Source organism: Rhododendron vialii, chromosome 2a, assembly GCF_030253575.1.
Source record: "Rhododendron vialii isolate Sample 1 chromosome 2a, ASM3025357v1".
Classification (NCBI taxonomy): Eukaryota; Viridiplantae; Streptophyta; class Magnoliopsida; order Ericales; family Ericaceae; genus Rhododendron; species Rhododendron vialii.
Window position 1 is genome coordinate 45,943,209 of NC_080558.1, and position 19,643 is coordinate 45,962,851.

The 19,643-nt window shown below is 40.8% G+C and overlaps 3 protein-coding genes across 4 annotated transcripts; 2 read left to right on the forward strand and 1 right to left on the reverse strand.

The window, feature by feature from the left end:
• Positions 1-587: 587 nt before the first annotated feature.
• Positions 588-6,963, forward strand: LOC131317908 (uncharacterized). Of its 2 annotated transcripts, XM_058347597.1 has the most exons (9): positions 588-643; positions 675-729; positions 4,389-4,539; positions 4,632-4,743; positions 4,827-4,909; positions 4,991-5,054; positions 5,158-5,275; positions 6,117-6,271; positions 6,705-6,963. In XM_058347597.1, the coding sequence occupies exons 3-9, from the start codon at positions 4,412-4,414 to the stop codon at positions 6,786-6,788; spliced, it is 744 nt and encodes a 247-aa protein (XP_058203580.1). In that variant the 5' UTR covers positions 588-643; positions 675-729; positions 4,389-4,411; the 3' UTR covers positions 6,789-6,963. The 2 variants fall into 2 exon arrangements, with proteins under 2 accessions (XP_058203580.1, XP_058203579.1); XM_058347596.1 differs by lacking the exon at positions 588-643 and having other exon boundaries at positions 669-815.
• A 1,683-nt stretch (positions 6,964-8,646) lies between these two features.
• LOC131317909 (NAD(P)H-quinone oxidoreductase subunit S, chloroplastic) lies at positions 8,647-9,774 on the reverse strand. The gene has a single exon (XM_058347598.1). It carries the CDS (start codon positions 9,655-9,657, stop codon positions 8,944-8,946), a length of 714 nt encoding a protein of 237 aa, XP_058203581.1. The 5' UTR covers positions 9,658-9,774; the 3' UTR covers positions 8,647-8,943.
• Positions 9,775-10,925: 1,151 nt separating this feature from the next.
• On the forward strand, positions 10,926-19,077 carry LOC131317910 (nucleoside diphosphate kinase 3-like). The gene is made up of 8 exons (XM_058347599.1): positions 10,926-11,192; positions 12,073-12,213; positions 12,812-12,849; positions 12,944-12,994; positions 13,341-13,508; positions 13,586-13,696; positions 15,569-15,570; positions 18,729-19,077. Exons 1-8 carry the CDS (start codon positions 11,105-11,107, stop codon positions 18,850-18,852), a joined length of 723 nt encoding a protein of 240 aa, XP_058203582.1. The 5' UTR covers positions 10,926-11,104; the 3' UTR covers positions 18,853-19,077.
• The last annotated feature ends 566 nt before the right edge of the window (positions 19,078-19,643 follow it).

A 19,643-nucleotide genomic window follows, 5' to 3' on the forward strand; every position in this document is an offset into this window, starting at 1 on the left:
AGGAAAATTATTTGCGTAAACACATTATTTTTGAGCTTGCCTTATTAAAAACAGAAAAGCTATGTGCACAGCAAGCTGTGCACAGCAGCGGTTTTCTCCCGCCTCGGGTCGCAAAAAGATGATCGGAGCCGCTCATTTGTTCAAAATATGTCGTTTAAGGTCTCTGTAAAAAATGAGATTCGTTCGATATCGTTAGAGGCGTTAACAAAACACTCAAAATCACTTCAGAATTTAGCAGCGGCTCCGATCATTTTTTTTGCGACCCGAGACGGGAGAAAACCGCTGCTGTGCACAACTGTTGTGCACGTAGCATAGCTCTATTAGAAAGTAGTACTTATTTTCAGTTCCGAAACGGAACCTACCAAAAAAAACAAAAACAATCAGAATTCCGATTTACATCATCATTAAAATCTTCCCGCCATGGAGATCGGATAAAAACCGTCACCCCGCGTGACTCACAATGAGGCAGGGCCAAAACAGTCATTTTACGTAGTACTAAAAAAAACCGGATAATTTTACCCCAAAAAAAAAAAAAAAAGAGAAAAAGAAAAAAAGAAACCGGATAAAACAAGACAACATACCAACCAGTCATGATCAAGCTTCCCATTGGGTCAAGCGACTTTCCCAGGAAGCAACGAAAGTTAGAGAGAGAGATAAGAGAGAGAGAGAGAGAGAGAGAGAGAGAGCTGCTTCTTCTTCTTCCTCCTCCATCGAACAAAAAAGTCTTCCGTACGTCTGCAACCCCTTTTCTCTCTCTCCTCCTCCTTCATCTTTGCTGGACCAATCTTTAATCCACTCTGTGCATCTTTATAAAGGTATGTATCATGTATGTACCCATTTATTTTCTTTTTCTTGCTGTCTTTTCGCTTGAGGAATTGTAGTGGGTTGTTGAAGTTGTTGGTTGAATGGATCTTATTAGTTTTTTTTATTCTGGACTATACGTTCAAGTATTTGCAACCTTCGTTCTACTGGATCATGTAGAATTTTGGGTTTATTCACTGATTTGGTTTTGCTTATGCCTTGTACCGAAATAACTAATAAATCTCTTTTCCTTTTCCCTCTTTTCTCCTAACGATGCTTTCTTCTTCTTCTTAGATTGTAATTATGGAGAATCATGGGGTTTTCTCAGTTCTGTGTGTTTGAAGAAATTTTCATGTTAGAAGTTAGAACTCTTTTTCCCAATCTTTGTTTGATTAGTCTAATTTTAGGACAAGAAGCAAAAGTTTCTCTCTCTTTTTTGGGTAATAAAGAAGCAAAAGTTTCTCTCTTTTTTTGGGGTAATAAAGAAGCAAAAGTTTCAGGTTTTGCTTTCGCATTTTTCTAATCATCCTTGCTCTTTATTCAAATCTTTTTTTTGACAAGTAATTAATTATATTAGAGAAAAGGCATTAAGGGAATGCTGGCACCCGTGTACAAAAGAAGGCCACATATCAAAAAGGCCCTATACATTGCCACCGGAATGGAAAAGCTCAAACCAGTCTAAAAATTGGTCAAGGGATGAAAAACAATCTCCCTTGTCCCAACTGTACAAGCTATTCACCAAGAAAGAATTAATCCTAGATAAAGGTTTGTCCACCCCATCATAAACCATCGAATTTCTCTCGCCATAAGACCCACATCAAACAAAGTGGGATCATGGCCCACAAACTCTTCCTTCTCCTACCCAATCTAACACCCCTCCAAGCAATAAGAAGTTCCATGACATTTCTTGACACAATCCATTGTATCCCAAACCAAGAAAGCACCAAAGTCCAAAGCTCCTACACCACCGGACAATGAATGAGCAGATGATCAACCGTTTCCGCATCCCGTTTACACATACAACAGCGGTTGACAATGATTTTCTGCCTTCTAATCAAATTGTCAATCATAAGAATTTTGCCTTGGGCTGCACACCACACAAAAAAAGTCACCTTCAACGGCGCCTTAGTTTTCCAAATTGCACGCCACGGAAAATAAGAATCACAACCCCCACTAAGCACTTGATAAAAGGATTTCACCTGGAAGGATCCTGATTTAGATAGATCCTAGCGCAGCTCATCACCCCCTTTCTCCTATCCCTTGGATACTATATACAATAGATAGCAAGACCATCAAATCCTCCTCCTCCCAATCTTGCATATCCCTTTCGAAGACGAATATCCCATACTATCGCTCCCTCATATAGGTGAAAACACGCAGACATGGGTGCATCCCTGTCACAAGCCAACGAATAGATACTTTGAAAAGCATCCCGAAAGTTCACATCTCCGCACCACACATGCTCCCAAAACTTCACCCTTCTCCCATCTCTAACTGCCAAACGAATATTCTTTGCGAAAACATCCCACCCATTCATGATACCTTTCCAGAGCCCCACCCCATAAGGCCAACTAGTATTGTGGACCAATCTCCCTATCCGCATCCATACTTAGTTACCACAACCTTCCTTCATCATCTTTCCCTTTCACATGCATATCTCCAGAGCCACTTACCCAATAGAGCTTGATTAAACAACTTCAATCTCTTCACTACCAAACCACCTCTTCTGATAGGAGCACAAACTGTATCCCAATCCACTAAATGATATTTAAACTCATCCCCCACGCCTCCCCATAGAAAGCCCCTTTGAACTTTCTCATGCCTCTTCGCTACCGAAACCGGAATAGCAAACGAGGACATGAAATACGTAGGCAAACTAGAAAGCGTACTTTTGATTAAGGTCAGTCACACTTCCAACTTGCCAGTCTTTTCTGAAATCTTTCCACAACAGAATCCCAAACAAGCTTTGATTTGAAGGAGGCTCCCAACGGCAAACCCAAATACATTGTCGGAAGCGAGTTGACCTTATATTCCAAAAGCTGAGCAAGAGCACCAATATCATCAACCTACCCTACAAGAATCATTTCCGACTTCCCCAAATTTACCTTGAGGCCAAACACAGCCTCGAAACACAATAGCACACAACGAAAGTACCCCACCTGTGTCGGATCCACATCACAAAACAAAAGAGTATCATCTGCATAGAGAATATGAGACACCATCACACCCTGACTATCCACCCTACCCACCTCAGAACCCCTCAGAAGCCACCTAACACTTTAACAAAGTAATTTTTATTGAATCATGCAAACAAATATATGACTATAGAGAATTTATCGATATTGCGATAAACAAATAAGGAAAAGGTTTTATGTAACTAGCCGGGCTTGTGAACCTGCTAACCCTTAAGGCTAATCATGTGGCTCAAAAGTTATATATTGGGTAATAGTAGCTAGCTGGTATTAGTTTATATACTACTCAACATTCCCATATTTAACCGTTGTGGGACTAGTGAAGAATTTCACAATCTCCCCCACTTAATGTTGTAGAGTCCTTGTTGCGTCTATGGTCAACGTCTTCCACCTGCCAAGCAATATGAGTCAAGTACCCGCTGAAGCACATTAAGCTATCTCATGTGAGGATGCCCAAGCATGTCTCCTTGCGGGACCTGCATGGTTCTTAGGCTCTGATACCAGATCGTCCCAGCCAACCTGTTAATCCTTTGGCTAATAACGTGGCTCAAAAGTTAACTCAGGTTCATAGTAGCTAGTGAGCATTATCCTACATACAACTCAAGTAACTCAACATTCCCATATCTAACCAATGTGGGACTAGGGAAGGATTTCACATTCTAGATGAAGAATGAAGAAGAATGTAAACATGCTATTTTCCTGGGCCGCATGGCTAATACAAGTATTTTAGGTGGGGATTTATTTTTTTGGTCGTTCAAGATGTTTCATCTGAAAATAAACATGTACTCCCATGATAGTTTGCGATGCATTTTTGGACGTAAAATTCAGGACTTCAGTTGAGGTAATTGATCACTGTACTGTCTGGATGCATAATGCTCCAAGTCTTATTGAGTTGAACCTTGCATCTTTGTTTTCCATAATACCTGGATGTTGCTTCTCTCTTAAGGCTATGTTTGGATCCCATATTTGTTGAAGGGAAAAGGTTATGAAGAGGGAAATTGAAACAGAGATATTTTTCTAGCCAAACATTCGAGTGTATTTCAATGACAAACATTTAGTACTTGTCCTCTGATTTTTTAACCAGAAGGGAAAAGTAGCCTCTACTGCGTATGCTTTTGGTATTATTGTTCTTTCCATTCCTTATCAATTCACAAATCCCTCTACAAATCCTAGAACCGAACACAATGTGAATTGAACAGGGGTGTAACGTATATGAATACTTATTTATCCAGCAGCTGTAGTGATAGTTCATACGTGTCTAACTGCTGGCGATGACTATATGACTAGAGGCGAGGCATAAGTTTTTGTTTGCTAAATCTGATCTTCTTTCAGGGTATATGAGGGTACATCAATTATTACAAGGTTTGATTTCATTTCATTTCATTCCTATTACAGGTTTTTAACGTGGAAAAAGCTTCATGGGTGATGATGGTTCTCGAGGAATAAAAGTTATATCAGATCATTTTGAAGGCTCAGCATCCATTGTGGACTCTCCTCAAGCGAGGACTCCCTCTACTTCACATCCAAGGATAAATAACCCTTCAAGGTATTTCTTTCTACTTGCAAAAACTAAGAGGAAAAGAAGTAATATACTTTTAAATCATTTCAGTTGGTTTTGCTTGTTCTGCATTAGCATAGCTCCAATAGCCATTCGTGGGCTCGGAAAAAATTTAGAAGTGCTGCATCAATGCTAAACTTGTTCAGTCTACGGGAGCTAATGTGGGGGTCCGGCACCGATGGTCAAGAAAAGGTTGATTGAATTGTCTTTTGCTGCTCATTAACTGGTAGTGTATTTTCCATATGTTGTAACAACACTCTGACTGTACTTTGCAGGTTGTGTTAACATCTGCCGAAGTACAATCCCTTCGATCAACGGTGGCTTATTTGGAGGAAAGAGAAGCTCATTTGAAAGCACAGTAAGGAGATTTGAATACTTCATTTTGCACAATGATTTGCTTTTTCCTAGATAAATATGTTTTCTCTCTATGCTTTTGTAGGTTGGAAAATGTTGATCAAATTTTGAGATCTGCTCAGCTTTCTGGCTATCTATTCATCCGCAGTGTACTTCTTTATCCTGTTTTCTTTATGTGCTTGTTTTGGGAATGCTCTATTTTTACGAAATACTAACTTAGTCGATTATCACCCGGAATCATTTATTTGACAGAGATGGGCTACATTACCTGGAGAACCTCCTCCTCTTGATGACACGGAGGTTGATGACTGGCTTCCACGCTTTCTCGTCCTTCATGGATCGTGCATCTTCTTTTATTTGTTCTCCACAGGTGGCTTAATGAATCTTTTATGCTGCTAGTCCCTTCGATTCCACGTTAATCTTTTGTTAGGGTTACAAACGACATGTGGGACATGTCATACTTGCCATTCACATCATCCCTCGTGTGGTTCAAACAATTCTGATGATTCTCAGTGGATAAATATTTTTTCGAAATTAGGTGTCATAATGTCCGTTTTTTTGGTCATGTACAACAAAGAGCGACAAATGTAAAAATTAGGAGGAGTGATGGAATCAGTGATAATGGAAATACTAGGGCAAGAGGAAGACCTAATTTGATGAAAACCTTTGATAACAAAGGACTGAGGAATCAATTTTAGGAATGATGAAGAACAGATTATGTAGTTATTTTGCTGATGCATACTTGTCGTAATAACTGGATGGTATGCAATTCAGTCTTGTAGCTTATTTTCCAGTCTCTATAATCGATCGTACTGAATCTAGCCTATACATTTGACTGCACGTTTTGCATTATGTTGAATGTTGAGGAAAATGCAGATTTAGGCCTGCTTGCATAAGAAAGATTTTCTCCCCTTGTTTGCACTGAAACCATTCTAAAACCATTTGCTTAATACACCTATTAAATCCTAGTAAAAACGCAATCTCTATACAGTATAACCATAATTTAAATATGCATGACTTAGGTGCCACTGAAGCTGGCAATATTATTCAAGAGTTGTTTTTCCTTTTCTCAGTGCATATCATGTGTAGGTCGAAGGACTATCGAACTGAATTCATTGTTGAGTTCCAATATTCCTCCATTAGCATTTAGTACTGTTGGAAGGAAGGTACGGGATTGATTGCTAATGGAATTTAATTTAATTTTTTACCAGATTTGAGTCCTCAGGACTCCACCCTACTCTCAGATATAACTGAAGTAGGTCCTCTTCCATCCTTTACAAGAGAAGACGGAGAATCTCGATATTGCTTTCACATATTGACTTGTCATGGACTCAGATACGAGTGCTCAAGTGCTTCCAAAGTACAGGTAAACCCTATGAATTCTTTAGCTTTTATGTATTGATAAAACTTCATTACCCTACTTTCTGCTGTTTTGAAAGCATTTTGATAAGCTGTTATTGATGTGTCTATTGAGGTTGTCATTGAACTTGCAGTCGATAACATGGATATCTAAAGGGTATCCGGTGATAGGAAAGAGTTATTTTCAATCAAACTTTCTCTTCAATGTGATTAATGATGACTTTTCCAAGTATACTAGAGACTGGAAGCATGATACTTCAATTGGTGTTTCATTTCCAAATCACTTCCCTTTTCTCTCTTTTACAAGAAAGAGCAAGAAAATAGCATGTTATTAGGGATGAGGCATTCATTTCTCTCGCGGTCTCTATCATTTCGTTTTGTTTAATGCCTACGGCAACAGTTTCCAATTTTCTCCTCAGCCCTCTCTGTTTGTGTTTCAGGTGGACTTGTGGCTGACGACATTACAAGGTGACTGCAAGTTAGGGCATGAAAGAAAAGCTATCACGGATTCAAGAAAGACGTGACACCGTTTATGTATTTGTTACAGTAAGTTGTGAATAGGTCAGATATGTATAGTGACGACTGACGCCTTAGATTAACCGATATGTGGCTCCTCAAAATTTGTTCATTATGATCTGTACATTATTAGACATCCTGGTGGAATAAAATGCTGTGCACTATGTTCTTATTTGAGTCTAATTCATGTTTGGATCCTGAACGGTGAAAAATACTCACGTATGGCTTTTTTGGAAACTCGTGTTGTTTGATCGTGTACGTGTTGTTAGACTTTCCATTTTTGGTTGTGTGCTTTGGTAAGCGGATGGTTTTGAGAGTGGACACGATAAGAAAGTGAGATGAGATATTCGTTGGATTTTCCAGCTTTTAAAAATACTGTGCATGTCTGAGACGTCTTAGAGCCTTGGCATTTCGAATCCCGTTGATGGTTGTGGTTCCAGGACTAGGATGCATCTGGAGTCGCCAGTTGAGACATTCAGTACACGACCCGGAGACCTATCTCCACAACAACGGGGAAAAGTCTATGTGCACAGATGCGGACATTGATGTGTTCGGAGCGGTTCGATCCACTTGAATTTCATTATTTAGTGGGGCCACGTGCATCAAACACCTGCAAACATGTGTCCGGGCTTGCACATAAATTTTTGTACAGGTTGCGTTGCTCAAGGTACTTTTTTATTTTTGCCACTATATTTCCTTACATTTTTTCGTGATCTTCTTGATCCTTTCTCCGCTTGTTGAGCTGTGGAAAGACGGCGTTGGTCTTGACACACATGCAGAACCGGAGGGGGATGGAAGCTCCGACGAACTAGTCAATAAGTGGAGATGTAAGGAAGAAGCTTAGTAAGGAATGTGTTAGGAGAGAGAAATGTAATTGGAATAGAACATCTGATCCTCGCCCTAGAAGTGGTACTCCTCTATTTATAGGCAAAAGAGTAAAGTGCTAAGCAAGCTGGCTCTGCCTTTTACGTGCTTAGCCACGTTCGGATGACGTTATGTGTCAGAATCATTTAATGATCGCCGCTTCCTAGGATTTGTAGAGCCGCATTAGTCAATGTCAGAGATGTCACATCAGATAGATATGTCACATCATATAGATATATCACATCATATAGATATGTCACTTCGGTTATCAGAGAAGACAACCCACATATCACCGGAAGCTTCTAGAAGGTTCCACTAAGGCGGTGTCCGAACAGACATTCCTCCGACCAAACAAAAGTTCTACCGAACGTATGCCATACCCATTGAACGATAGTTGATTATCTGAATGAATGGACCCTTACGAGCGAAAACTTTCTCCGAGCAAGAGCGGGCTCGTTTACGCTCGGAACAACTTCTGGAGTTTGGCAACGTACCCAGAGATCCGTCTATCCTTCGGGAGACAAGCAACACATCATATCAACGTTCATCTTAACCCACAGATGAACTGAGACAACCGAATGATGGGTTCAAGGAGGTACGACCCTATTAGACCCTTTGAACCTTCGGATATTTCGGCTCACCACACATGGCATTACTCATCATCTATCAATGGAGCAAATATCATCTCATAAATGGATCCCTAATCTATTTGTATATTGGGTCTTTCATAGAGTCCGGTAAAAATGCTCGCTCGTAACCCAGCAAATATAGGTTACATTACATAGTTTGTTTCAAATCTTTTTCGACCTTGGATCCGGAGGAGCACGTTAGAAATATTGATGCCGAAATAGAATCATCTGATTTGGTTCGTTCTCACCACTAGATGATCACTACACAAAAGCCTTGCTTTATCTCTCCGGCATATAGCGCTACAATTTGAGTTGATCGGCCTGAAAAAGCCTGAAAAAATATTTAGGATTTCGGTAGCATTTTAGGAAGAAGTTTTAGAAACTGACAACAGATTGAATTAGCTTTGAAAAAGAAAGTCTCACAACCACTCCCGCAAGCCAGCCAGAGTTCTGTTATTCGATACATGTAGTAATAGATGCATTCACATATGGACTGCACAAACAAAATGGTTCTAAGATCCAATGTTCTAAAAATTGTTAGGCGACTAGTTGGCCACCTAGCACTAAGGTGGGGACTAGGCACTGCCTGGTCGGCTTCCTAATCTAGACATTGAACCACTGCCTAGCGCCTAGGCGGCCGACTTTTGGAACACTGCAGTGAGATCAACAATCAAGAATCTTTCTCCTCCATCAAAGCTTCAAGTATAACAGACCTAGGGTTAACCATGGGAGGACCCTTTTCGCGGCGTTCAAGCTCGTCGAGCCTGAACGTGATCAACCGGTCCCAATTCCCGCCTTCGAAGAGCACCCCAGCTTTTCCATCACTGATCCTCTGCACAATCCCACAGTACATGTAATAAGGGTTGTTCTCATTCTTCACTATGGCAATCATGCCAGGCATCAGCAATGGCAGCTCGGGTGCTCTGGGCTTCCTGGTCAAGCTCTGCCTGAACTCAATCGTGGCCAATTCTTGAGTGGTGGGTTTTTGAATCTTTTTGGGAGGTGGATTTTTCTCAATGAATTTCTGCAGCCCCTTTTCACCACCTGGGAAGCCACCAGTCAAGCCCATGAGCTCCTTTTCGAAGCCATCTTCTGGGATGATCTCGGCCGCTGATGATGCTGACTTTTGTGGATCTTTGGTGGGGATTTGTGGTGGTGGTGGTTGCTGTTCTTGGGTGGTTATGGGCTTTTTCAGTTCTTGATCGAGGCCTGCTTCCCCATTGCAGAGACCTCTGCCTCCTAGGATCTCAAATAGGTTGAATTTGGCTGTGATTTTAAGGGTTTTGGGAAATGGGGAAGATGATGGTGTTTTGGAGAAATGGGTTTGGCCAAGGAAATAGGATTTGTTGAGTTGAAGGGTTGTGGGAGAGAAAGAAGCAGCCATGGGTCGTGTACTAAATGTTAAAGATCTCAATTCAATGAAAGAAGGGGGGAGGCAAGAGGAGAAGGATGTCCGCCACACATGGGTTTTTGATAGATAACTCTCTCTCCACTGGATATAATCGTGATGCAGCCACACATGGGTCTTTAATTATAATGCTGGTGAAAAGAATTTACTATTTTTTATAATTAGTATTTTTCGCGTCAGATTCTTTTTCTTTTTAACTACTAGGTAAGAGAACAAAATTGTTGCTCAATACAACCTGAACTGTTGGTTTAAATGATTTGGAGTTTCATGATCTGTCTGGGATTGAAGATTGTAGGGTTTTTGTTGGAACCTTTTGGGTAGACAGAGTTTCAAACTCTACTCCTTACTTGGTTATATGTAATTTTGAAACTATTTTGTTTTTCTATTTTTCGAGATCAGTTAAAGAAACAAGTGTGATAAGGGTGTCACTTTGAGTGAGTGGACGTTCAGAAAATTAAATTCGAGTTGGAATCCCGTATGATTATACATTCTTAATATTTCTGATGTTATCCTTGAGTACAACCAACAAAATTAAACAGATTTGATAACATTTGATTTATTCGCCTACCGAATTGAAATCTTGGCTACGCCATTGACGTGGTGCCTAGACCCCTCCACCACCACACAATCAAGCACTAAAGCCAAGTGTGCTGACTTTCGTCACATAATCCTTCAAAAATGCTTGGTGCTCCCACTCTAATTCTCGCAATACGCACTCGCACTCTTTATCTTCGCTCTTGCAAATTTCATTAGTGTGGAATGTGTTTTAAAAACCCTTTCATACTTCTTTCAAGAAAAAATTCAAACGTATTTTCATAAACTAAAAGAACTAAGGCTCCGTTTCGGTACTCAAAAAAAACCCTTATTTTTTAAGAAGGCAATTTCAAGTTCAAAAATGAGGGGCTTATTGAAATCTAAAAATATGCACTATGGATCTTGTTTGAAAGATCTCATTGAGATCTTTTATACAATGCAAAAAAAATTAAAAAATTATTTTTTATTTATATTATTTTTTAGTTTGAAAATGTAAAATAAGCTATTTATTTTTTAAGAAGGTTTCTGGAACGGGGCCTAAGTGATATCTAATAGATTGATAATTTTTTTAAAACTTTTTTGTAAAAATTATATTATTTTAAAATTTTTATTTTTTGGACCGGACAAATTTTATGGAACATAGAAGTGTTAACCCCACCCAATCCCCCAATCATTATTGGGTGATGGAGAAGATTATCGTTGAACAATGAAGGTCCTGGGCCGCGTGGCGGGAGAGGGGAAATTAATTAATAATCCCTCCATTTCAGTCGAGACAAAAAACCAATCTGGTATCGTCTCCTTTCCTCACTTCTCTCTCTCTCTCTCTCTCTCTCTTCAAACCAGAGCTCCACAGGAGAGAAATTTCTTCTCCACCTTTTGACCACCGAAGATGAGCTCCCAGATTTGCAGATCCGCTTCTCGAGTTGCCAGGTCTCTGCTTTCTGCTTCCAAGCAGACCTCTCATCAAGCTCTTTCAGGTAAAATCCCAATGCTATACCCTCGCATTTCAATCCCTTTCTTATCCCCTCCTCATGTTCTTCTACGTTATTACACTTCATTCATTTCGCTTAAAATTCGATTCATTTCTGCAAATAGTAAACCGCAATCCCCGTCGATCTGTCAATTACTAGTGTTTCAATTGCAATTGGGCCGTCGTTTGATGAATTCATACTGCACATTCGTAGAATCTGTTACCCCCTTCTGTTGTTTTGATTTTTTGTTGTTCAGAGGTACTCCGTAAACCTTGTTTCTATCTTCTGAAATTTGGCGATATCGGTAGGTGTGCGAACGAGCCAAGCCGAGCCGAGCTTAGCTTTGTAATGTTCGAGCTCAAACGAGCAGAGCTGGCTGATTTCCTTAACAAGCCGAGTCTTTAAGAACGAGCCGAGCTTTGCCGAACCGAGCAGAGCTTTTGGGTGATGAGCTCGTTTCGTAACTCGAGCTCAAGCTCGGCTCGTTTATTAAACGAGCCAAGGCATGCGCGAGCAACTCGGTTCATTTGCAGCCTTAATTGGATCTAATGCACGTATTTTACTCGATTGTTTTTATACGTGTTGTACGGAAGATTTGGAGACGTCCATTAATTGCATGTGCCCTTAGAAAGATGAGTATACGGAAAAACGATATGGGGGCTGAGGAAGCATCAGTTTGTCCCCGATATCTTCTATATGTTGATGTCATTCCAAAAAGACTCAAGTGTTTTGACTTTGTCCTCGCAGTTTTCACTAATTTTGCAATTTTGTATAAATTCCCTTGGTTGGAAGTACATCCGTTGCATATGCATCAGGTAGAATTGGATTGTGCATACGGTACATAATTTATAAGCGAAAGTGTATTTACTTTCGGATTTGTGTACAGCTGTTGAAGGTCGAGCTGCGGCTGCAGCTGTGGCAGTTTTAATCAGAGGAAAGGTGCCCTCTTTAGCTTCATACGGAAGGACAGCTTCCGGAAATGCTTCTGGAGGATGGGTTTCTGGTGCCCTTGCACTTCCTGCAGCAGGTTTGGACATAATCTATTGATATTATTCTGTGAGATTATTGGAGTTTATTGTGTATCATTCCTGTAGGAAGCCAATGAGTATTTTGAACTTCCATGTGGTTTTTTTTTTTTTTCCAATTTTCTGTATGTGATCATACCTTAACCATGTATGTGCAGAATCTAATTCTTAGGTATAAAAGTAAAGTGTTAGGCTTTATGGACCTTTATTCCTAACTTGTATCTTTGGTTTGTAAGGATGAATTATGTTCGAGTGCTTGACTGTTTTGAGATAAAGCTTTATCCTTTTGTGTACGAAAAGTAATTTCCAATAGTGGTTCATCCTCTGATGTTCGCACAATTTGTGCCTCACATAGTCACATGACTCACATACCATTAATTTCCTCCATTCATCTGTGATGTGCGACTAGTATTGCACTGGTTACCAACAAAGGTTTTTGTTGTTATGACAAACATCAATTTTCCCTGTATGAGAAATGTTTAAGAGGGTTGTGGATGTTATCTATACGATAACCCCACTATCTGGATCTTATTTTTCTCTAGTCGGAAAAAATTTGCTGAATCGTTTTTTTTCCTTTGTGTTTGCTTGCCTATACCGCAGCCTACATGCTTCAGGAGCAGGAGGCTCATGCTGCAGAGGTGATCTTATATTCTTTGTCTTGTCAACACACTTGTACATGCGTTTTCTTTCACTTATTTGGCGAATAATAATATATGTTTCCTTCGTTATCAGATGGAGCGCACTTTCATTGCTATTAAGCCTGATCGAGTGCAACGAGGGCTGGTAAGATAGCTACTTCATTGTTACACTAGTAGCATGGTAATTGGTAATAGCATGCTAATCTAGCATTTTCTCTCTTTTAGCCCATTTAGCTGCTTAGGACATGTTCAGTTGTTTGGACGCCATTTGCTTAATGTTCTGCTTTTTCGGACTCTCTCCTCCTCAAGTGGCATTAGGCAAAATCCTGAAAGGGAGGCATGAATCATGATGTTCTCATTTTTCTTGTTCCCTTTCTTTACTTAAACTTGGTGTAAACATGTTTACCCTGAGTTGCATCATTTGTTTTGGTTGGGGTGGGGTGGGGTGGGGGATGATGGAAATATCTGATTCGAGGCTTCTTTGTATTCAGATTTCAGAAATCATATCACGATTTGAGCGAAAAGGTTTTAAGCTTGTGGCGATCAAAATAGTGGTTCCTTCAAAGGACTTTGCCAAGAAGCATTATCATGATCTCAAGGAACGACCTTTCTTCAATGGGCTGTGCGACTTCCTTAGCTCTGGCCCTGTCATTGCAATGGTTTGAGGAACTTTGACTCCTATTTCCTTGTCTGAAAACTTGACAGATAGCCGGATTTAGCATTTTTGCTTTTACAGGTATGGGAAGGTGAAGGTGTGATAAAATATGGGAGGAAGCTCATTGGAGCCACGGACCCACAGAAATCAGAACCCGGAACCATCAGAGGTGACCTGGCTGTTGTTGTTGGTGTTGTAACGAACGCTATGAATGCAAGCTAAGAACGAGAAATTGAAAACTAAACAAGAAATCACAAAGACACAAGATATACGTGGTTCCCCAAATTGGGTACGTCCACGGGCGAGGAGAGAGAGGATTCACTAACCAACGTGAAGAAGAGATACAAAGAGCCGGCTATGATCCGTAACTCGTCTAGAAAGGCCACCAATATGACAGCCCCAAAAGGATACCATAGAAGTTCCCCAAAAGCCCTATTTATAATAGGCTACATAAATAGGAGCAACATAGTTAACCAATGTGGGACTAAAGAATACAAGGCATAAACAAGGCATTCCCAACAATTCTCCACCTTGACTTGAATTCCACCGAACCAAATCACCAAATATAGCTATCCCCTTCTAACCTCTCACTCGCCAAATGCCCCCGAGGGGCGATCAACTGCAAATACCAAGCAAGCCCAAGCAATGCTTGAACTTGGCAACCGGAACCGGTTTAGTCAACATATCTGCTGGGTTATCTGCCGTACCCACTTTCTTCACCTCAACTTGCTTCTGTGAGATGATATCCCGAACGAAGTGATACCTGACATCGATATGCTTGGTCCTCTCATGATACATCAGATTTTTAGTCAAATGTATAGCACTCTGCGAATCACAAAATACTGAACTCACACCCTGTGTAAGACCAAGCTCACAAAGCAAACCTCTCATCCACAATGCCTCCTTCACAGCTTCAGCAATGGCCATATACTCCGCTTCTGTTGTAGACAGCGCAACTGTAGCCTGTAAAGTAGCTTTCCAACTAATGGCACTTCCGGACAGAGTAAAGACATAACCTGTCAGAGACCTACTCTTATCGTGGTCACCGGCAAAATCCGAATCAACATAACCAACAGCATGATCACCAGAATTGACAATCCCAAACAATAGACCAACACCTGCAGTTCCGCACAAATACCGTAGTATCCATTTCACAGCCTCCCAATGTGCCTTTCCTGGACGCCCCATATAACGACTAACGACACTAACTGCATGTGAAATATCAGGACGAGTACATACCATGGCGTACATAAGGCTCCCAACTGCGCACGAATATGGAACCTGAGACATATACTTCTCCTCATCCTCCGACTGTGGTGACAACTCAGCTGAAAGTCGAAAGTGTGCTGCCAAAGGGGTACTGACTGGCTTCGAGTTCTGCATGGCAAAGCGCTCAAGCACTTTAAGAACATAAGACTTCTGATTCAAAAATAGTTTGCCAGCTACTCGATCTCTGCAAATCTCCATACCCAAAATACGTTTTGCTGCACCCAAATCTTTCATCTCAAATTCACCACCTAACTGTTGTTTCAACCTGTTGATTTCTGATACACTCTTGGCAGCAATAAGCATATCATCAACATACAACAGTAGATAAACAAATGAACCATCTGAAAGTTTTCGAAAATACACACAACTGTCATACTCACTCCTAGAATATGACTGGCTTATCATAAAAGTATCAAACCGCTTATACCACTGCCTAGGGGATTGTTTGAGGCCATACAAAGACTTACGAAGTAAACAAACGTGATCCTCCTTACCAGAAACAACAAATCCCTCAGGCTGACGCATATAAATCTGTTCTTCAAGCTCGCCGTGCAAAAACGCAGTTTTGACATCAAGTTGCTCTAACTCAAGATCATAACATGCAACAATAGCAAGTATAGTGCGAATGGAACTATGTTTTACAACTGGTGAAAATACCTCATTGTAATCAACACCCTCCTTCTGGCTGTATCCTTTCGCCACTAGCCGAGCTTTAAACCGAGCGTCTTCTACCCCTGGAATACCTGGTTTGCGCTTGAAGATCCACTTGCATCCAACAATCCTCTTCCCTTTCAGCGGTTCTACTAACTCCCATGTCTGATTCTTCTGAAGAGACTCAATCTCCTCATTCATAGCAACAAACCACTGTGCAGACTCAGTGCTCGAAATAGCTTCCGTATAGCTGGAAGGCTCTTCATACTCAACTGTCTCAGCAACTGATAAAGCATAGGCCACCATCTCAGAATAAGCCGAATACCTTTCAGGAGGCCGAATCTCCCTCCTTGGCCTATCTTTAGCAATAGTGCGTGGTTGCTCAACTAACGCATTAACCTCTGTGTCTGAACTCTTGAACTCCTCTTCAATTGGCTTCTCAATATGCTTCTTCCCTGAGTCGAAAGATTCACCCATAAACTCCACCTGCTTTGGAACACTATGTTCCTGAACTGTATCATCAACCTGCTTAGACCCCTTAATCAGATAATTTTCATCAAAAGTCACATCCCTACTGATCAAAAACTTCAAATCATCAGAGCACCACAACCTGTACCCTTTGACACCTGCTGCATAACCCAAGAAAATACACTTCTTGGCCCGTGGCTCCAATTTACCCTCATTGACATGAGCGTAAGCTGGACACCCAAAAACACGCAACACAGAATAATCAGCCGGATGACCTGACCATACCTCAAACGGAGTCTTACACTCAATAGCAGTCGACGGAGACCTGTTCACCAAATAGCATGTTGTGGAAACGGCTTCAGCCCAAAATTCTTTGCCCAATCCGGAATTGGACAACATACAACGTGCCTTCTCCAAAAGAGTCCTGTTCATTCGTTCAGCCACACCATTCTGCTGAGGGGTTTTTCTCACTGTGTGATGCCTCACAATGCCCTCATCACTGCAGAACCTATCAAACTCACCAAGACAAAACTCCATACCATTGTCAGTTCTCAAACGTTTTATTTTCTTACCAGTCTGATTCTCAATCAAAGTTTTAAACTGTTTGAATGTATTAAAGGCGTCACTCTTATGTTTCAACATATACACCCAAACTTTACGAGAGAAATCATCTATAATACTCATAAAATATCGAAAACCACCTTTAGAAGTTACCTCTGCGGGACCCCAAAGATCCGAGTGAAAATAATCCACCGTGCCTTTGGTGCGATGAACAGCTGTACTGAATTTTACCCTGCACTGCTTGCCGTAAACACAATGCTCACAGAAATCCAGCTTCTCAATTTTCTGGCCACATAGCAAACCCTGTTTGCTCAAAACCGTCATCCCCCTCTCGCTCATATGCCCAAGGCGCATATGCCACAAACGAGTCAAGTCTGAATCTGAAACCTTGGATGAAGCAACCGTTGCTGCAGCACCTAAAACTGTACTGCCCTGGAGTGTATAAAGGTTACCACGCTTTTGACCCTTCATCAGTACTAATGCACCCCTTGAGACTTTCAAAACTCCACCTTCACCGAGGAATTTGCAACCATGAGAATCAAGAGCACCCAGGGATATAAGATTTTTCTTCAAATCCGGAACATGTCGAACCTCAGATAAAGTCCTAACAATACCGTCATGCATCCTAAGCTGAATCGTTCCTGAACCAACAGTCTTACAGGCCATGTTGTTGCCCATCAAAACTGTACCACCATTGACCGCCTCATAAGTAGAAAACCACTCTCTATGCGGACACATATGGTATGAACATCCAGAATCTAGAATCCACTCGGTATTAGAGCGAGAATCGCCCTCTGTAACTGATAACACATTATCTGACTCATCTGAACTTTCAGCAATTCCAGCAATTACTTTACCCCCTTTCTGGTCTTCTTTTTCCTTCTCTTTGAGTTTTAAACAGTCACTTTTCCAGTGCCCGGGTTTCTTGCAATAATTACACTTTCCCTTCTTCTTACCTGATGACTTGGATCTTCCCCTATTACTCGACTCCACCCTTTCTGTTGTTCTTCCCCTAACAAATAAACCCTCCGCATGGGCATCACCCTCACCTGACACTTTTTTCCTCAATTCTTTCGAATATAGGCTGGCCTTAACATCCTCCATGGATATCGTGTCTTTGCCATACAATAGGGTTGTAACAAAGTGCTCATACGAAAGTGGTAAAGAACATAGCAAAATTAGGGCTTGGTCCTCATCCTCAATTTTACTATCAATATTTTTCAGATCCATAATAATACGGTTGAACTCGTCTAAATGATCTTTAACAGGTATACCTTCTCGCATACGAAACGTATAAAGACGTTGTTTGAGATATAACCTGTTGGTGAGCGACTTCGTCATATATATGCCTTCCAACTTCAGCCAAATTCCTGCTGCTGAAGTTTCTTCTTCCACCTCGCGAAGAACGTCATCTGCCAGACTCAACTGAATAGAACTCAGAGCTTTGGCATCCGTATCATCCCAATCTTCCTCTTTGATTCCAGAACTAGTCTTGCCTAACAAAACCTTGTGCAATCCTTGTTGGGTTAGCAGAGCCTTCATCTTTACTCTCCAAAGACTGAAACTGCTGCTCTGCCCATCAAACTTCGCAATCTCAAATTTAGCCGCCATAGCCACAATCGGAAACGAAACCCTAGTTTTTTGCAACCTAAGGCTCTGATACCAGTTTGTTGTAACGAACGCTATGAATGCAAGCTAAGAACGAGAAATTGAAAACTAAACAAGAAATCACAAAGACACAAGATATACGTGGTTCCCCAAATTGGGTACGTCCACGGGCGAGGAGAGAGAGGATTCACTAACCAACGTGAAGAAGAGATACAAAGAGCCGGCTATGATCCGTAACTCGTCTAGAAAGGCCACCAATATGACAGCCCCAAAAGGATACCATAGAAGTTCCCCAAAAGCCCTATTTATAATAGGCTACATAAATAGGAGCAACATAGTTAACCAATGTGGGACTAAAGAATACAAGGCATAAACAAGGCATTCCCAACAGTTGGAAGGTACAATTTCAAATCAGTGCTTAGTTTTCCCATTTCTTGTCTTACGAAGTAATCTTTCACTTCCAAAGCTGTGCTCCAAAGGTGTATTTGGATCAAAAACTTGTTGAGGGATCTGTCCAGGGAAAAGAAAACGAAGGAAAACACACTTACAAATTGTGGATACACACACCTTACATTTTCTTTTTCCTCGAATCCCTACCCAAATTGTTCCTAACACAGCCAGAGATCATGGGCTTTCATCGCGATCTGAATCGTGTTCTGCTTTACAGAAATATCATCCATGGAAGCGATGGCCCTGAGACCGCCCAGGACGAAATCGGCTTGTGGTTCAAACCAGAAGAATTGGTTAGTTACACGAGCAATGCAGAGAAGTGGGTCTATGGAGTCAACTGAGGAAGTTTTTTGGTTCTTTTTCTTCTCAGTTTAGTTAGTTTCCCTCAGGAAGAGTGGGTAGAAACATTAATTAATTATCATAATAAGGTTATTTCCCTATTGGTGATTGATGAAACTGCGTCGCTGCAAATAGCGAAACGGATCACCGAAACAATAATAATCCATTTTTCTTCATTTATTTATTTTCAGTTTATGAAATTCCCTGCTTATGGGTTAAATCCTCAATGTAGTTCGTCGCAGAATAAAGAAAATGGTTTTATATTCGGTGAGAGTGACTGTTCAACGACACAAGCGAGATGAACGGTTCGGATTATGATCGCCCGCCCACCATGGAGCTAAAATATTACTCCTAGTTTGGAGGGGCATGGTGGATTAGAGCATCCCTATTGTAATAATCAAATTGGTATGAATAAGCAAACTTAACAACAATGCTAAAAAAACACCTCACATTGTAATAAGCAAAGTTACAAGTCTTTTAGCAAATAATCAAATTTCACTCATTCCATAACCAAACTTAACAACTTTTACCAATAACCAAAACTCAATAACCAAACCCAATAATCAAATTCAAAACTCAATAACTAAAAAATACCCCACATTAGAATCGTCTCATCCAGACGAATAATTTGGTGTGGTCTGATGTGATTGAAACTCGTTTGAAATTGGACATAGGTGCATTGTGTACTATGAGGTTTTTTTTTTATAGGAATGCAAAATAACCAATATGGAGGTAAATATTGTTAAGTTTGATTATGAACTAAATGGATAATCAAATGCTGACGTGACATATT

Excerpts from the sequence above, each read along its gene's own strand:
- LOC131317908 (XM_058347597.1), top strand. The coding sequence starts at position 4,412 with ATGGGTGATGATGGTTCTCGAGGAATAAAAGTTATATCAGATCATTTT. Across the intron at positions 4,540-4,631 it reads AGGATAAATAACCCTTCAAG|CTCCAATAGCCATTCGTGGG; the intron begins GTATTTCTTTCT and ends GCATTAGCATAG. Across the intron at positions 5,055-5,157 it reads GCTATCTATTCATCCGCAGT|AGATGGGCTACATTACCTGG; the intron begins GTACTTCTTTAT and ends TTTATTTGACAG.
- LOC131317909 (XM_058347598.1), bottom strand. The coding sequence starts at position 9,657 with ATGGCTGCTTCTTTCTCTCCCACAACCCTTCAACTCAACAAATCCTAT.
- LOC131317910 (XM_058347599.1), top strand. The coding sequence starts at position 11,105 with ATGAGCTCCCAGATTTGCAGATCCGCTTCTCGAGTTGCCAGGTCTCTG. Across the intron at positions 12,214-12,811 it reads CCTTGCACTTCCTGCAGCAG|CCTACATGCTTCAGGAGCAG; the intron begins GTTTGGACATAA and ends CCTATACCGCAG. Across the intron at positions 12,850-12,943 it reads AGGAGGCTCATGCTGCAGAG|ATGGAGCGCACTTTCATTGC; the intron begins GTGATCTTATAT and ends CTTCGTTATCAG.